The following is an 18,583-nucleotide window of genomic DNA, read 5'->3' as shown; positions in this document are numbered from 1 at the left end:
ACGCGCGAGGGGCGGGGCGGGGGCTCGAGGAGTTGGTGGGGCCAACATGGCTGCACGGCGCGCAGCGGGGGCGGGGGGCGGTGGGAGCCGGGGGGCGATGGGACGTTGACCCCGCCCCCTGCTGCTGCCAGTCTGCGCCGGGCTGCGGCGGCGGCGGCGGCAGCGGCGGAGACGGATCCCGGAACATGGCGGCCGCGGCGCGCGGCTTCGGCCCCGAGCGGGAGGCCGAGCCGGCCAAGGAGGCGCGCGTCGTGGGCTCTGAGCTCGTGGACACATATACGGTGTGCTGGGGGCTCGGACGCCCGAACTTGGGTGGCGGCTGGAACGCGGAGTCTGCGTCGGGGGGTGGGGGGTTGGGGAGGGGGTCTGGGCCCGGGAACCGGAGGGGATAGGGTAGAGGGGCTGCGACTTGGAGGAGGGGGCCTGGGATAGCAGAATCTGGGGAACGACCCTGGGCCCCGCAGGTCTGGAAAGAGGGTCGTGGTTGGGGCCCAGGGAAGGGGCTTGGGAAGGGTACGCGTTTAGAAAAAGGCTAGGGTTGGGGAGGGTCAGGGGATAAAGAGGGTCTGCGGACGACGGGAGTCTAGATGAGGGGGAGGCCCCTCTTGATTCTCTAGCCATGGAAGGGTGTCGGCCTGGGAGGACATGACAGGGGGTCCGGGAAGAGGGGATTAAAGGGGGGGAGGGTCTCCTGGATGGAATCAGGAGAAAGGGTCAGGCCTCTGCAGGTCAAAAAGGAGAGGGGGCGGGGCCTTGATTGGGGAGGGGGGAGCTGAGGTTGCAATTGAAATTTGCTCTGTAAGGGAACGGGGGATCTGGGGCCCGGAATGCTCTGGGGATCAGATAAGAATGGGGGAGCTCAGAGATAAGAACCGGGAATTGAGGCAGTCCCTTAGGGCTGAAAGTCCAAGACCCAGGAACCTTAGGGGTCTTCCTCGCTTTGGGCTGTGGGGGTGAGTTGGGGCAGCAGTCTGCCCACGAACACTTCAAAGCTATGGGGGAGATAAAGAAGAGAAAAGGGGGTAAGTTCCAGATTGTTATGGAGTTAGAGGCTCCTCTGGTTCTGAATGGGGTTGAACACCAGGCCTATGGGCCTGATAGGCTGCCTGGCAGGGACTGGCCCTGGGGTAGGGGCATCCTCAGCACCTCCCGCCTCCTGTCCTTTGTTCCCGGAGGGTGAGGAGTGGTGGGGGGCTTTGGCCCAGCCCTTGGCCCTCATCCTTACCCTCCTCCTGAGGGTCATTCCTCTGGCTCTTTCTTATTTCCTGGGCCGGAGGAGGAGGAGGGAAGCTGCAAGGCTGGGAAGAGGGGCTGGGGGCGGATCCTGGAGCAACAGGCTGGCCCTGGGGAAATGGCTGCTCCTTCAACCTGGCTTCAGCTGAGCTGATTATTTTCTCCTCCCCTTCCCTGCGTGCTGCAGAGAGGGGCGGGGCACTAGCAGAGGGGGCCTCACCAGGTGAGGGTCGAGGTCTCTGAGCTGATGGCTGGATGGCTGTCACCCCTGCACTGCATTCAGCTTAGGGGGTCAGCTCCAAAAAGCTCTCTTTGTTCTGCAGGGCTGATCCCCTTCTCTGAATGGGTGTGGGGGAGGTGATGATCCAGCCCGTCTTGTGTCTGGTTACACTGAGTTGAATATTATTAACACATCTACCTTTGATTGAACATTTTCTACATGTAAGGCCCCGTACAAAGTACTGTGCGTGCATTTATTTGATCTTAAACCTACCAGATTTTAAGATGGAGGAGCTAAGGCTCAGTGAGAACTTAGGCTCCCAGTCACTTATGTAAGTGACATACATAAACCATAGCCAGGAAATGGCAGAATCAAGTTTTGAACCCAGGTCTTCCTTGACTCCAAGGCCTGTTCCCTTCTGTTAGGGCTTGTCTATCACTGCCTCCCATCAGCTTCCTAGTGCCTTGACTCCTGGCTCAGCAGCAGGAATCACAGCTGGGAACCAGCTGAAAGCATTGGAAAAGGACTTGCTTCCAGGATATAGTCAGGGCACCTAGGAAAAAGTTACATTAGAGAAGCTGGTCCTACCAAACCTGACCCTGTTTTGCCTTCTTTAGAAGGAATGGCCTTCCTTGCCTGCAGCTCGGGTTGGATTGGGCTTTAAATTACATGAAGGCTGGAGTGAAACAACTGAAGATTCTTGCTGTGATAGCCACCTTTTCTGATCCTCACTGTTGGATAGAGCCATAGATTTGTCCCATGTGCCTGCCAGATCCAGTGCTAGGGCTGTGGAGGAAGTGGAGAGGGGGTCCTGCTGCTCAGTAAGGGTCAGGTGCAGAGGCTGGTGGGCAAGAGCAGCTTAACTTTGGCCTGGGGATTGGGAGGGCCTGGGTGTTCTGCAGCTATCCTTGAGGGTAGGGTGGGGCTTTCCTTGTTGCTGGCCGGCAAGGGCTGTCGATTTTCTCTTTTAGGTTTACATCATCCAGGTCACTGATGGCAGCCATGAGTGGACAGTCAAGCACCGCTACAGCGATTTCCATGATCTACATGAAAAGGTAACCCTTGATAGCTGTCTCAGGGCTAGGGGGATTTTAGACCAAGTTCCCATTATGCCATGCATTGGTTTTAGGGCAAAATAGGCTCTATGCCAGTTACACTAATAAGGTTTTATTAATGTAACTGGCAAGAAGACTGTGGATCCTGGGAGTTCAACCTTAGCGTGAGACAGTGTACAAGGAGCATATTTGAACTTTGGTTTTGAAGTTGCCAGTCTTAGCTTGGATGTGAGATGCTGGGACCGTTTGCTGAGGAGGGAACAGGTTTGAACTTGATGCACGTGACTATACCGATGCTTTAACATTTGGGTGTGATTCCATTTCTTTCTTTGCTTTTGGCGAGAGTTACCTTTGTCTGGGTCACTTGCAGCATGAGAGTGTTTTAAAGATAGGCCACCGCCCTGATTGGGTTTCATCCTGGTTTGGAGAAGATGGTGATTTTAGGGGCCTCGATTTAGGGTATTTTGTTGAATGTCTCCAGGTGGAGCTCCTCATCTAGAATTGAATTGCTATTTCTAGTGCTAATTGAATTGGAGATTCCAGGTGTACTCGTTTGATAACTAATCTTGTCACTACTGCCAAGAGGGGTACTTGCCTCCAGGCTGCTTGCCTTGGCCTTGCACAGCTGTAGAACCTCTTGGTCTGTGGTTCACATGCTTATGTTTCTTACAGCTCGTTGCCGAGAGGAAGATTGATAAGAGTCTGCTTCCTCCCAAAAAGATAATTGGGAAGAACTCCAGGAGCTTGGTGGAAAAGAGGGAGAAGGACCTGGAAGTCTACCTCCAGACACTCTTGGCCACCTTCCCTGATGTGGCCCCCAGGGTGCTGGCTCATTTCTTGCATTTTCACTTCTATGTAAGTACCTCTTGGGTTTTGTCCTTCGCCTGCAAGCCCATAGCCACCAGACCTCCAGGCAGCAAACTCTTATAGACCTCAGTTTTGAGGAGAGGTGGGCTGGAGTTCAACCCTGAGGTTAGAAGATGGAGGAACATCACTTAGGGGGTTGGGTATGGACAGCGGCACAGTCATCGACAGATTTGTGTTAAATTAGACTGACTGGCTGTGGCCACAGAGAGGTTTTTCTCCACCATAGGCATTTTATTTAGCAAAAGCAGCCTGCGGGTGTCTGAGCTAGGTTTCCATCCAAATGGATGGTGTTAGATTAGAAACAGCTGACGCCTGACAGAGACTGTTGTTGAGTTGTTGGTTCCTGGCTCAAGACTAATTCAGAGATCGATCTGTGTTGGCAGAATGCTGCCATCTTAGGTCATTGTCGGAGTCCAGGTGCTGAGTGAGGGTAGATGGCTTCCTCCGAGGGAAGTGTATGTCTCTGAGCAGCTCTGAACTCCCTTCTGGATGGGGGAGCAACTTTCATGGGCTGCTGGTGACAGGATGAGTTGTCACACTTCAAGGAGGGAAGTTTGGCAGTGTGAAACCAAAACGTTAAAAAGCCAATTCCATTTCTGAGAATTTATTCTAAAGGAAAAAATTGGGCAACTGAGGAAAGGATATAGGTACAAAGGTAGTCAGCCCAGGATTATAATGAGATACTGAAGATAATCAAAAGCCTAACAGGAGGTGACTTAAAAGAAAAAACAAAGGGTGCAGCCGTGTACTTGGATATTATGCTGCTGGGAAAATAGTGGTGTAGTGGATTTGTTGGATGTAGGAAAACTAGTATATTTCTGTATGAAAAGAGCAGGCCAGAAAATTTTATTAAAAAGTTTGTGTGAATAGACTTTTTTTCACCTTCCTTTTTTTAAATTTTTCAGTTTTATTAGGTAGAATTGTTACAATTTGACTGCACATACACAATATATTGCATGTAAATGCATATACACAATATACTGCCCGTATTTTTTAAAATTTACATATACATACTGTTCATTGTTTCTAAGAACATTTAGAACTTTAGCTTTTTAAACTTACATAGTTATCAAAGGAATAAAGCCAAACAAAATAAGAATTCAAAAAGATACATACATCCCTTTATTAACAGCAACATTATAATTGCCAAGATACGGAAGCATCTTGGAGTGCACATCAGTAGGTGAATGGATAAAGAAGATGGAGCATATATATGTAATGGAATACAACTCACTCATTAGAAAGAAGGATATTTTGCCATTTGCAGCCCTTCATTCACTTCTTTTTCTACTTCAAAAACCAGAATTTTATAACTGGCACAAACATTTTCACTGCATCAAAAACAACAAAATACCTAGAAATAAACTTAACCAAGGAGGTTACCTATACTCTGAAAACTAAAACATTGATGAAGGAAATTGAAGATGATACAAGGAAATGAAAATACATCTTGTGCTCTTGGATTGGAAGAATCAACATTATCAAAATGACTGTACTACCCAAAGCAATCTACAGATCCAGTGCAGCCCCTGCCAAAGTACGCACAACATTTTTCACAGAACCAGGACAAACAATTCCAAAATTTATATGGAACCATAAAAGACCCTGAACTGCCAAAGCAGTCTTTTGTAGGTCTTTTGTTTGTTTGTTTTGTTCTTTTTGTTCTCTTATGGTTTGGTGACGAGAGAAGTTCCTTTAACATTTGTTGTAAAGCTGGTTTGGTGGTGCTGAATTCTTGTAGCTTTTGTTTATCTGTGAAGCTTTTGATTTCTCCATCAAATCTTAGCGAGAGCGTTGCTATATAGAGTTTTCTTGTCTTAGCGAGAGCGTTGCTATATAGAGTTTTCTTGGTTGTAGGTTTTTCCCTTTCATCATTTTAAAGTATATCTTGCAACTCCCTTCTGGACTGTTGTGTGAATAGGTTTACCTACGAAAATTCTAGAAGGTTGTACATCAAAATACTAGAAGTAGTTGTCTTTGGGTGGTAGATTTTTGGGTAATTTACATTCAGTTGTTTTCCCTTTATGTGATGAAGATAGGAAAAAACCCACTCGCTTTTCAGGCTCACCTTTTAGGAAGGGTTGTGGTCTTAATGGCCCAAACTTGTTTAAAAAAATAACTATTGAGGTATTTTCTGAGTAAGACAGCTGAACCTTTCTTGAAGTGTTAGAGCATAGAAGTCTGGTGATAGCACTAGCAGTGGGCCCCTCGGCTTGGAGAAGCTGTGTGGGGAAAGGGTGGCATTTACAGATGGGAGATATATATATATACACGTATGTATGTCGGAATATATATATAGCTTTGGATTTCATTTGGCATATACCAGCAGTGTATGTGGTTAGCAGTGGTTTCCTGTTGTAGACTTTTTTTTTTTTTTTTTTTTTTTTTTTACATTTTCTTTCCTTATGTGAGTCTTCTAGATAAACTTAACTGGTTAATATTTTAAGAAACGCTGTACTTTCAGAAAGCTTTGATTAGCTATTTAAGGGTAAAACTTGATGGGCAGCCCTTTGTAAGCCTTGCTTAAGACCTGGTCCTTGGAGGAGGTCTCCTGGCTACCTCAGGTTTGCTCTGAGCATGGGAAGGCCTGGACTGCTCTTTTGAGATAGGTTTGCCTGAGCTAGGCCTGCTGCCTGCCCTACACCTGTGGTTCTGATCTGAGGCATGCTCTACTGCTTGGAGCAGTTTGGACATCTTTGAAATTACTGTTATCAGGAGGGCTCCTGGGTTATATAAATCTAATGTTTTAAAAAAAGTGATTGACCCATCATTCAGGTAAATTAGGGTTTCTCGGCTGTGGCACTATTGACATCTTGGGCTGGACGATTGTTGTGGGAATTTTATCCTGTACATTATTAAGCAGCATGTCTGGCCTCTACTCACTAGATGCCAGGAGCACCCTCCCTCACACCCGCTACTAAGTTGTAACAACCAAAAATGTTTGCACGCACGGCCACATATCCACCTGGGGGCACACTGTACCTGAATGAGAATCACTATGCTTGATCTTCAGGTGAATTTCAACAGACAGGACCCCAGAAGGTTTGTCAGCCTTTTTTACAGGCTGGGAGCCCTTAGGGAGTGTTTCTGGTAACCTATGCCCCATCAGTGTCTTCTCTGAAACGGTTCCCAACACACTCCACGTCTTGTGGGACTGACTTTGAACAGGGTGGACCCAGGGAACCCTGTTTGGCTGAGGTGTGGATTTTTTTTAAAAAATGAGGTGTAATTCACATACCGTAAAATTCATTCATTTAAAGTGTGTATGTCTCTGGTTTTTAGTGTATTAACAGAGCTATGCATCCACCACCACCATCTAATTCCAGAACATCCATCACCTCAGAAAGGAACTGTATACCCGTCAGCAATCGCTGATGTGCTTTCCATCTTCATGGATTTGTGTTATTCTGGACATTTCATAAATAATGGGATCATACAACATGTGACCTTTTGTGACTGGCTTCTTTGACTTAGCGTAGTGTTTTCAGGGTCCATTCACATTGTAGCATAAATAAGTACTTCAATCCTGTGGCTGAGTAATGCTGTATTTTTACCATATACCACCTTTTGTTTATCCGTTTATTAGTGGGTGGACATTTGTTTCCACTTTTTGGCTTTTATGAATACTGCTGCTGTGAACATTCATATATGAGTTTTGGTGTGGACCTATATTTTCATTTCTGTTGGGTGTATACTAGGAATGGAATTGCTGGGTTACGTGGTAAATCTGTTTAGCTTGAAGAATTGCCACATTTTTTCCCATAGTGTCAGCACTTTACATTCCCACCAGCAATAGGTAGGTTCTCATTTCCCCACATCTTTGCCAACACTTGTTACTGCCCACTTTTTTGGTAGCCATCCTGGTGGGCAAAAAGTGGTGTCTGTTTCAGTGTGGTTTTAATTTGCATTTGGCTAATGACTACTAATACTGAGCTGCTTTTCAAATGCTTATTGGATATTTGCATATCCTCTTTGGAGAAATGTATTCAGATCCTTTGCACTTCAAGAAATTAGGTTAATTTTTTTTGTTGAGTTGTAGGAATTCTTCATATACTCTGGATATTAGACCCTTATCAGAAGTAAGATATGTGGGTTGTCTTCATTTTCCTAATACTGTTCTTAGAAACACAAAAATTTTAGATCTTGATGAAGTTTATCTATTTTTTTCTTTTGGTTGCTTGTGTTTTTGGTGTCATATCTAAGAAACCATTGCCTAATCCAAGGTCACAGAGATTTACAACTGTGTTTCTCTTCTAAGAGTTTGTATAGTTCTGGCTCTTACATTGAGGTCCTTTTATCCCTTTTGAGTGAATTTTTGTATATGGTGTGAGACTGGGGTCCAGTTTCATTCTTCGGCAGTGTGGATTTTAATGGCAAGGAAGCACTGCTTCTCTCCCCAGCCAGCAGCGCTGGGGTGTCCCAGGCCTGTGCAGCCCTGTGTTGCAGTGAGAGGGCACACCTCTGCCCGGCCTGCTGCTGTGCTGTCTCCCTCCAGATCGTTGTGCCCTGGTACTCCTGCCCGCTCAGGGACAGACCTCATCCCAGAACCTCTAGAGCAGAGGTGTTCAAATTCAGTGAAGTGGAATCTGATGGAGAATTCTAGCATGCCGCTTTGGGTCAGGATGTCTAACAGTGGACTTGAAAGACAGGCAGAGCCAAGTTTGTCTCCCAGCCCTGCTGCTTTCTAACAGTTTATTCCAGGTCAGTCATTTAACCTGTGTCCCATTCCTCTTAAGAACTGGAGAGAGATGACCCAGGGCCCTTGAGGAGACCGTGCAGTGTAGGGGAGGGGCTTAGAAGAGTGACCAGGGGCTCACCAGGTCCCAGCCAGTACCAGCTGTCCTAGTCAGCCCAGTCCAGAAAAGCGCTCACTTCTTGTCACCTGGGGCATTTGTATCATTTTCTTATTTTAAAACTAGTTGGCTAGAAAAAAGGCATTTTTTGAAATTTCAAATCAGGAGGTACAGTACAACTATTACCATAGAACTGTTACCATCTTAATGGCAGCCTTAGCACCTGCATCTGTCATTTGTCTTAGTTGCAGAGTAAGGAGGCTGTAAGTGATAACAGATTCCTTTGCAACTTAAAATTTTGGAGCTCTCTTCAGTCCAAGTTTAGGCTTGAATCTTTCAGTGGGGATTTTTTTCTGTACAGAAGTTCTCACACACATTATGTATCTGACTTCCGCCAGAATGCCTCATCACAGGCCTGAGATAAATGTTAAAAAAAGACCCCCAGCCCTTAGCACACACGCTTGCATATGTGTGTATAAATCACCCAGTGATGTGTAGTTGAGTTCCTTGTTAATGTATTCTGTGCTTGAGCATGTGCCAGGCAGAAGCATCAGGCTGGCCTGGGGTTATTCGCTGAGTAGGCTCCTGGGCTGCAGGGTGCACCTGGTTGTGGGGTTCCGTGCGCACAGACGTGCTCAGTCGGAACATTAGTTGCTGAGCCATGGCCTTACCAGGCCATGGCGTGTCTGCGTGCAGCCCCACCACTGCCCAAGGCTGCACACCTGCTCGTGATCCTTACAGTGGCTGATTGGTCTGTAATGCATTTGGGGGTGGGTGTTATAGTTTTTAAGCATAGCTAATTTTTTTAATTGAAAAATTTTTTTGAAGTATAAAAAATGGTCTTTAAAATATTTTTCTACTTCAGTTAGACATTTGTGGCACCCCGAAGCACTTCAGGTCCCTTCAGCACAGATTGGGTGGGTTGTGTGGGGAGTCGTTTGTCTCCATAGGTGACCTCTGTGCAGAATCGGCAGCAGCTTAGACGGGGGTCCCACTGAGGCCCCGTGTCATCCTGACTCTGCCTACCTTTGCACACATGGCCACAGTTCAGCAGGAGCAGGAGCATTGAGGAAGCAGTACTCTGGATTTGGGTGCTGAGGCATTTCTTTATTCCCCTCTGATTAAGAGTTCAGCCTGGGAAACTAAGTAGATAGTGTTGCAGGGGGGCGGACTTCCTGTGGCCCAAGAGGCAGGAAAGAAATTGTTACGTAGTTTAAATTAGATTTAGATTGCTGGGAAGTGAGAACATGTGCTCTGCTTAGCCTGAGTCCTTGGCTGTCACTGTCTCTCAGCTTTCTGTGTCTTCCGGAAATTCCAGCCCTATCTCCTTCGTATTGACGCCAGCTGCCCGAAGGAGTGTAACTTTGAGGGTGAGGGTTGTTGGGTACTGATGGTGGGCAGGGAGCCCTTTTCCCACGTGAGACCTTCTAGGAGCCCCAGTGTCAATGACACGGGGCCAGAAAGGCTGGGGATTGAGGTGGGGGCAGATCCGTAGCCCCTGGGTGCCGCTCAGGAGTCTGTATGTTTCCAGGCGATTCTGACTGCAGGCAGGATGGGACAGTGCTGATGGGGAGACAGGGCTCGGTTCTTAAAAGCCTTGGTAGAGAAACAAGCGTTCAGATCATTCCAAGGTCTTACTGATCTTCAGTTCTTCACAGTAGCCAAGGAAAACATAAGCAAATTTACATTGTTGCAAGAGACTGAAGTTGAACTTGAAGGCCTCTCCTCGCTAATGGGATCCTCTCCTGCTCAGATCCTGCTTTGTCCCTCTGGTGGCCCTTTGACATCTGACCCTAAGTCTTGCCGGACTCTTGAGCCCCTTAACGCTGGAGCTGTGTTTGCTTATTTTTCTCCCTTTAGCTTTTTGTTTGTGAGAGGAAGGGGGTAGTTATTCTCTTACTATGTATAAACTGATGAAAGAAACACCTTTTTTTTCCTTAATAATATAGATACTTTGAAGTACTAAAAGAAGAAATTAGGGGAATGTCTTACAATCTTGGGTTGGAGGGAGAGGTCCCAGAAGTCACAATAGAAAAGAATCACCGGTTAAACAACATAAACTTGACAAACCTCTCTGTCAGAATCACTGTGAACACCGGTGAAAAGCGTGCACAGACAGGGAGAAAGTGTTTGCAGCATATAAACAACCTTTAAAATATCCATTATGTATAAGAGGTAGGGAAGAGACAAACAACAGAGAAACACAGGAAGAGGACACCCTGTCTCCTGCAGCTGGGTGCCTTTCCAGGCTCGTGGACATGTGAATTGTGTGCCCTGGTGGCAGAGGTGTTCCTGTGAATTACAAAGGCAATGGTGCAGTCTCCATCTGGACCTGTTTACGAAATGTCCTGTCGGCTGCCATCTGTTAGTTTAAATCCTTACCTGCAGGATGTGGGGCTGAGGGCGCGGGGGCCCTGCCAGCCCCACGGTTACACCATAGAAGTACTGAGGCAATCGGTTGTGTACAGAGAGGCTTCAAGGCCAAGTGCTTGGGAGTGTGGCTTCGCTAGTTTCTAGCCCTGTCACAGGGAGGAGGACAGTACCTCTCTACCTCAGTTTGCTCACCTGTGAAACAGAATTCAGAGTAATGGTTTCCTGGCCTAGGGCGTTGGGAGGATGGAGTGAGCTGTTCCGCGGGGCACAAATTAAGACCCCAGTGCGCTAGCTGTTAATGTAACTGCAGGCTGGTCCTTGTCATGCCACCTGCACCCCCTCACTCTGAAAGGAAATCTTCCCGCCTCTTTAACGTGACCCTGGGCCGGGTGGTACTGCTGCAGGGCTTCAAGGGATGAGCACAGAGGATGGTGCTGCTCCAACCTGAGACACTTTGGGGCGTGAGTGTCAGTGGAAGTGGTCGCTCTTAGGGAGGGTTGTCTCTGGGGGGTCTTTTCCTCCCCCCGTCTCAGCCTCCCAAGTAGCTGAACTGTGGACCCACGCCCCCACGCCTGGCATGGGAGGCCCTTTTTCTCGCCAGGGTGACGAGAGCCTCTTTGCCAGAAGGAATGGGACTGTCTCTCTACCACAGCCTCCTGGGAATCTCCCAGGGCCAGTTTGGGGAGCTGCTGGCTTCCCGGCCAGCCCTTGACATGGCCAAGCTTTGCAGGCCTCCTGGACCTGGAGTTCTCAGCTAGTGCCCAAGTGGCTTGGAGTTGCAGCATTCGTTTGTCCCATTCTCCTTTTGAGGAGTCATTTCAAAAGTCCATGTAACTGGAAATGTTTCCTTTTCTGAGCACTTTGATTCATTTTAGGTTTGTTCTCTCCATTTTGTTGCGCTTTCTGGAGAGTTGGCATCGCACCAGCAGAGGGGTAGATAGCAGGATATGGGCAAGTCCGGTGACTGGAGGGCAGGTGGACTTTCTGACTGGGTTTTGTTTTCTCTGCAGGAGATTAATGGCATCACTGCAGCACTGGCTGAGGAGCTCTTTGAAAAAGGTATATGTCTGGGGTCCTTGAAATACTGGGTGCAAGTTGCCTGGGCCTGTTAGGTGGCCGGGGGCCCAGGGTGGCACGCAAGTCCCATCAGTTGCTCTTTGCCAAGTGAGTCCCAGCCAGGGCCCATCTCCCTGGGGTAGCCCAAATCCCGGCACCTGGTCCACAGCCAAGCCTGCCCACCGACCTGATCTGCAGGCCTGAGGAGTTACATCCTTCACTTTAGGACTCCTGGCTCCCTGTGTCGGGGGCTAACTCCAGGCTCCGGATCTATTGCTGAGCCTTATGGTGGGGTTCTGGAAGGTGGGTGGCATGCCCTTTTGCCCTGGGTTTGTCCTTACCTGAAATGGTTCGGATGGCAAACAGAAGCCGACTGTGGGTTCGGTGCTGCCAGAGCACAGTAGCAGTAGCTAACATGTAATGAGTGCTTGTGGTATTGCCTTGTGTTCGCATCTTACTGCCTCCCCCCAGGAGGTGCAGACAAGGACACTGAGGATGAGAGACCCAGTTACCTGCTTGAGGGTAGAAAGGAGCAGAACGAGGACCAAATGCTAGATTCTGTCTGGCTCAGAACCCCCTCTGCTCTCAGGCCCTGCACTGTGCTGGCACCTGAGGCCTCACCTAACCTCAAGACGTCTGCATCAGGGAGGTTCCAGTATGGGCCCATTCCCCACACTGCTGCCTGCATGAGCTTCCTCCTGGCCCAGTGCCTCAGACTGTAACTCCATCTCATCTCAGGGAGGCTCCCCAGCTGCAAATTCCTGATGCCCTTCCCTCTGTAATCATGTGTTCTGGGTCAATCCTGTGCCCAGTGAGCTCAGGAGGAGCTGCTCCTGGTGCTCAAGACCATGACTTCATCCTGATGCTGTGCACATAATGGGTGCTGGCCAAGTGCTTGTTCATTGTTGGCCAGGAGGGCCGATGTCCTGGCCACACTACAGAGCTGGGGCTCAGTGCTCACCCCTTGGGTGTGGCTTTTGCAGGTGAACAGCTCCTGGGGGCTGGCGAGGTCTTTGCCATCCGGCCCCTGCAGCTCTATGCAGTCACCGAGCAGCTGCAGCAGGGAAAGCCCACATGCGCCAGTGGGGATGCCAAGACTGACCTGGGACACATCCTGGACTTCACCTGTCGCCTTAAGTACCTTAAGGTAAAGCTGGGGCAACTTGGTGTTGGAAAGCTCCTCAGTCGTGGGCACGCAGCTCCTCAGCTGGCAGTGTGTGTAAAGGAGACTGGTGTGGGCCCTGAGGGAAGGCAGGCTGCATCTGGTGATCTTGGCACTGTGCTTCTGGCTGTGAGCACTAGGGGGCAGTCACAACCCAATGTCCCCTTGCCTTAAACCTCGACTTGAGCCTGCTTGTTGGCCGTGGAAACCATGACTGGGGGCACATGCCCAGTCTGTCTCACATAGCTGGGCAAAGCTTCGAGTGAGGTTTGGTAGCTGCTATAGTACTGCTCTGTGAACATGGCTGGAAAGTGGTTGCAGCAGCCCTAATTGAAGCCATTTATTTGGCTGCAGGTTTCTGGCACAGAAGGACCTTTTGGGACCAGCAACATTCAGGAGCAGCTCCTGCCTTTCGATCTGTCAATATTCAAGTCTCTTCATCAGGTGGAGGTGAGGCCCAGGGCTCCTGGAATGCCGGCAGGGCTGAGCCCTGTGGGGGATGGTCTTGCTTCTGACCATCCTATCTGTGTCTTGGAAGTGTTCCTGATGTTGGAGGGGGGGTGTGTGTCAGGATTTAATCATAAGGCACGGTTGCTTTTGTGTTTGTCAGTACGTGGCAGGTTCTGTTTGGGTAAGTCAGGCCCATCTGAAGGCAGAGAAAGAGGGGCTTCTGCTCTTGACTGGTCTGTGTGGCCTGACCCCTGCAGCATTTGGACAGGATGGAGCAACAGCACTGGCTTCTTCTGGGCGAGTTGAAGTGCTAGGAAGCCATCCTGAGGGTCAGGCAGAGCCAATTTCAAATCTGTGTCTCCCAAGGCAGACAGCCAAGGATGTGGAGGATTCTCTGTGCTTTGGTGTGCCTATACCGAATAAATACTTTGTAGCACTCACTACTAAACTTCTGCGTTCACAGTACCAGTTTTGTTACCATTTTTTAAACAAGAAGGAACTCAGTAGTGAATAATAAGAAATGTTTTAAAGCATTGATTTCTCGAGCATGGCTTTTGTGTTCAGCACTGTGCCTGGTGTCTGACATACACTCCTTGATGGAATCTTCTCAACAGCCATGTGAAATGGGCACTTTTATTCCCATTTTACAGTTGAGGAAGCTGAGGCTGAGGGAGGTAAGGAAGTTTGGCCAGGATTACACAGCTAATGAGGGAGAAGCTGGTGTCTGAATTCAGCCAAGTCTGACCCTGCAGCACTCTGGACCTCGAGGACCCTTTCCCTTGATGGGATTTGTACCTCGACCAGGGCAGGCGAGTGGCGACTGGCTAGTCAGAGGAGTCTCTGGGTAGGCTGAAGCTCCACTGGTTGGGGTCTGCGGGTGTGTGGTTGGAGGGAGGGTGCTTTGGCCGGTACCCCTCTCTCCTCCTGCAGGTCTGCCGAGGCCAGCGAAGTTGCAGAGGCCCTGCGCTCACCAGCTCTTGGTGTCCCTGGCCCTCACTCTGTCCACCTGCCAAGCCGCAAGCAGCGTTTCAGAGAAAATGGAGTTCATGGTTCATAGGCTTACAAGCTGCTTCAGCGAATGTTTAGCTAGCACTAAAAATTGGGGAAAAGACCTAGGGTTTGAGTCACCACCTACCTCAAAGGATTCAAGGTCACCAATGGCTGTGCTCCTTTTGTGCGTGGGTGGTGAATACCCACGTCCTGGGACTTGTGGTGGAGCGACGACACTGTAGCTGTTCCTTGTTCCAGATAAGCCACTGTGATGCCAAGCACATCCGGGGGCTGGTCGCGTCGAAGCCCACCTTAGCCACGATGAGCGTCCGCTTCTCAGCAACCTCCATGAAGGTAAGCCCCACCTGTTACCCACTTGGGGCACTGTCTCAGGGACAGGGTCCTGCGCCACAGTCCCTGCACCGAGGATGGAGTCAGCACTGCTGTCTGTCAGCAGCCAGAGGCTAGACTTGCCCTTGGGGGTCGTGTGGGACCTCCCAGTGTTTGATAGTCCCTGAGACGTGTTAGGCCATGTCTTCATCAAAAGTCAACAGTATTAACAATTTTTTAAGGAACTGGGTAACCTCCCGACCCCCCAAAAAGTCACTGGTTTTTGATAAACAGAATTATTTAGCAGTGGCAAGTGGCAGAATGTTTATTAGGTGAATTGACAGAAATGTTTCTCTAAATATAAAAAGCCTTGGCTTAGCGTTTGCTTGTACCTTGTGCTCAGCAGACTTGGAGGAGCCAGGTGGGCTTGTGTATACTGGGCCCTGTTTGTGTGTGAGCAGCAGAAGCGTGCAGACTGAGACTGCACGTTTCTTCTATATTTACCCTTCTATGGGATGCATCTTAGTAATGTTAAATCCTTCTGCAGATATGGAGAAACCATAGTGGTACTTCTAGTACTTACAGTGTCTGAACAAGATTGGGGTTAGGTGAAAAGTCTGTGTCCTGAGGGTACTGCATGAACGAAGGTAGCTTGTGTCAGGCAACCTTGCCCCTCTTGCAGGGGTTCCCTGCCACTTGTCTCAAGGAGCCCAAGAAGATCCATTGAGAGAGGAGAGGTCTTGTCAAAGGGCATCAAAAGTCAAATGAGGAAGCCTGCCTGCCTGCCCTTGGATGGTGCCCCTGTGCTCCGAGCTGCTCCCCTGTCTCAGCACTGCTGGATTTAGCCCGTGAAGTAATGGTTAAAGGGCCTGCTGTCCGCCATGGGGGCCACAATGCCAGCTTGTAAAGCACAGTTGCCTGGAAACACTGCAAATTCTGACCTTCAGCCTCCGAGATTTAAGCCAGAAAAGACATCACCATATAACAAAGGGCTCTTGTGGGCTGGAAAAGCATTTGCCTCTCAAGTAGAGCTGGAACATATTCCAAGTGGCTGTTATGTTGCTAAGCTCTTCAGTTATTTCACAATCGTTTCAAGGCATATGAACCAAAACCTCCTTTTAATGCAACTTCATTTCCACATACTAAATATGCTCCAGCCCTTCCTGAAATTTTGCAATGATTGTGTTCCCAGTGAGTGTTGCATGACGGCCTGCATGTGGTGCTCACCAGATGTTCTTACACAGGAAGTCCTCGTTCCTGAAGCCTCGGAATTTGATGAGTGGGAGCCAGCAGGCGCGGCCCTGGAGGGCCCTGTGACGGCTGTCATCCCCACGTGGCAGGCGCTGACCGCTCTAGACTTGAGCCACAACAGCATCTCAGAGATCGACGAGTCCGTGGTACGTCCTTCAAGGCCTGACCAGACCCTTGGGTTGGGTATTTAACCTTCTCAAAGGACCACCGAAAACTTGTATCCAGTGCTCTGTGCATTGCCTGCCATTTCTCAAAAGTGGACTTCAAAATGGGATTCTTTAAACTGAGGTGTGCGTAGAACCAAATGAAGCATATTCTTTGCATGTACGTTTGATAGAACAGAAACACCGTGTAAGTGATGAAGTTTATTCCCGAGGAGTAGAGCAGAAAGCTCATTCTGTAGGTTCCAGATGTGCCCATAAAAGAATGACATCCAGATGGTATTTGGGCAGTAAGAATGTGATGCCTGTATTTGTGCCTCTCCATGGCGTGGGTAGATTTGGAGGGGGACATACTTCCTTCTCTGTCTGGGACCTTGCTGCTTGTCATTTTTACAAGCCAAGTGTTCCATAAAAATGGTGGGTCATGCTCAGCACTGGAGCCCCTGTGTGTTCCTGAGGACGTGCCGCTGGTAGGCACTGGGAGGTGTCACATCAGGGGCCCTGTGAAGACGGCCAGCCCAGGAGTCCATGGTCAGGAGAAAGCATCCCAGGGTGTCTGTCCACTGTGTGCAGGGGCCATGTAGGGTCCCACCTCCTAGGGTAACGTCAGGTGTTGTATTTTCTTTCACAAGAAACTGATTCCAAAGATTGAGTTCCTGGACCTGAGTCACAATGGAGTACAGGTCGTGGACAATCTGCAGGTAATTTATGTCTTGGGAGACCATCACCGCCTGCAGGCGTCTCACAAGGTCCAGTTCTCCTGAGATTCAGGAGGCTGATGCAGCCTTGGGAGTTTGGCCATACTCTGGGGTTTCTTTCACGGGTGCTCAAAAGGGGTCTGGGTGCACCAGAGGTTTATAAAGACAGGTGCTACTGCCGTCCCTTTAGGGTCCCCATGATGCTGTGAGCGTTTTTTGATCTAGTTCCCAAGAACTAGAAAAGATGTGTAAATACCATCGAATGTGATGAAGATGATGTGCCTCCATCATGGGGGTGACAGCCTTGCTTTCAAAGCCTGCACCTACCCTGTGGGCCATGCTGCCCCTGCAGGGGTGCCCCTGAGCAGTGCCAGGAAGAAGGGCTTCCCTTGCAGATGACTGTCAGAGGAGCCAACCTGTGGAACTGGTCGTTTGAGGTTGGAAGGCCCCTTTCTTTGGAGCCTTGACGTGAACTACTTTACCCTGTTCTCAATGCCGCTGCAGCACCTGTACAACCTCGTGCACCTGGACCTGTCCTACAACAAGCTCTCCTCCTTGGAAGGAGTTCACACCAAACTCGGGAACATCAAGACCCTGAACCTGGCGGGCAACCTCCTGGAGAGTCTGAGTGGCCTGCACAAGCTCTACTCCCTGGTCAACCTGGATCTTAGCAACAACAGAATCGAACAGGTGAGCTGCAGCCCAGGAGGGTCTCGGGGTTCTGGAGTGGCTGTGCCTGGGTGTTTGTCGCTTTAGAGAGAACGATAGGCTTTCTTTCACTGGCCATCAAGCATGTTGTCACGTTGCTGAAGTGTTGAAAGAAGGGATGGGGGGAATGGGACCCGTGCTTTGCAGATGGAGGAGGTCAGGAGCATTGGCAGCCTCCCGTGTCTGGAGCACGTGGCTCTGCTGAACAACCCCCTGAGCATCATCCCTGACTACCGGACCAAGGTGCTGGCTCAGTTCGGAGAGAGAGCCTCTGAGGTAAGCTACTGGCAGTGGTGTCCGCTTCAGAAGTCCCTGCTGACCCTGAGGGGCCTTGCAGTTCTGGGATGTCCTCTGCCTCCCCCAGAGAAGACTCCCTCGCTTCTCTCCTCGGGGGCCGCTGGCTGCCGTGGTTCCCCAGCGGGTTTACCTTACGTCACCTTTGTCAGCGCTTCAGGCCAGGGTGCTTCCCACAAACCAACAGGCACAGCCTGAGTGTGGAGGGGCTGTCTTCAACTCGCCAAAAAGTAATGTGTATTTAGGCAAAGGTCAGGAATAAGGTAATAATCACATTTCCTGGACAACTTCCAAACATAAAGTCTAACTACAAACCTGAAGGGCTTGCCCACCTTGGCCAGTGTCGCCCAGCCAGTATCTACTGCCTGCTGAGTGGTCTCCTGCCGCCCCGCCAGCCCAGCAGTTCCTCTTCCAGCTTCCTGTCTCCTCAGCTTCCAGCAGGCCCTTCTCCACCTCTCCCTCAGTTCCTGTCCGGAAGATACCTGGGAGTCTGTTTTCGTCCTTCCACACCCTACCCCCCACCCCCATCTCCTTTCTTCTGCCCGAAGTGCCCTTTTCTCCACACTGTCACCAAGACAGTATCCACAAGATGTCTCGTCCTCCCTCCCCAGCTCTGCTCCAGTCCCTTAGGACCTTCCCTTGTTCGACCATACTGCCACCCGCCCAATGCCTGCCAGCCCACAGCTCCCTCATGTTTGCAGTTGGGGTCCCTACCCCCCCCATGTACTTCCCATGCCTTTGCCCCCTAGTTTCCCAGCCCAGAAAACCTATCCTCGCTCTTTACAGATCTGGATTCTGCCATGATTGGGAGCTTAGTTCAAGGCACCACCTTCCTCCACTCCCAGCCATCCGAGGGCCTTCTCAGAGGACCCTTCCCTCTGCCTTCCCTTCTTGGAGAGGGACTCCCAGAGATGGGCTTGACAGTGTGGGACTTGCCTGGGC

The 18,583-nt window shown here is 49.7% G+C and overlaps 1 protein-coding gene across 3 annotated transcripts in view; it reads left to right on the top strand.

Moving 5' to 3' along the window:
• Positions 1 to 8: 8 nt before the first annotated feature.
• Positions 9 to 18,583, top strand: part of NISCH (nischarin) — a 32,755-nt gene continuing 14,180 nt past the window's right edge. The window contains exons 1-11 of one of the 3 annotated variants that reach the window (XM_074344722.1): positions 9 to 281; positions 2,425 to 2,508; positions 3,181 to 3,363; positions 11,552 to 11,600; positions 12,581 to 12,744; positions 13,114 to 13,209; positions 14,458 to 14,553; positions 15,774 to 15,926; positions 16,574 to 16,642; positions 17,144 to 17,329; positions 17,495 to 17,623. In XM_074344722.1, the coding sequence (XP_074200823.1) occupies positions 186 to 281; positions 2,425 to 2,508; positions 3,181 to 3,363; positions 11,552 to 11,600; positions 12,581 to 12,744; positions 13,114 to 13,209; positions 14,458 to 14,553; positions 15,774 to 15,926; positions 16,574 to 16,642; positions 17,144 to 17,329; positions 17,495 to 17,623 (1,305 nt within the window). In that variant the 5' untranslated portion in view covers positions 9 to 185. The remainder of the gene's footprint in view (positions 282 to 2,424; positions 2,509 to 3,180; positions 3,364 to 11,551; positions 11,601 to 12,580; positions 12,745 to 13,113; positions 13,210 to 14,457; positions 14,554 to 15,773; positions 15,927 to 16,573; positions 16,643 to 17,143; positions 17,330 to 17,494; positions 17,624 to 18,583) is intronic. The other 2 variants (XM_074344720.1, XM_074344721.1) reach the window with 2 other exon arrangements.

The sequence above is a fragment of the Camelus bactrianus genome, chromosome 17 (genome assembly GCF_048773025.1).
Source record: "Camelus bactrianus isolate YW-2024 breed Bactrian camel chromosome 17, ASM4877302v1, whole genome shotgun sequence".
NCBI lineage: Eukaryota > Metazoa > Chordata > Mammalia > Artiodactyla > Camelidae > Camelus > Camelus bactrianus.
This window is presented reverse-complemented; position numbering and strand designations above follow the sequence as displayed.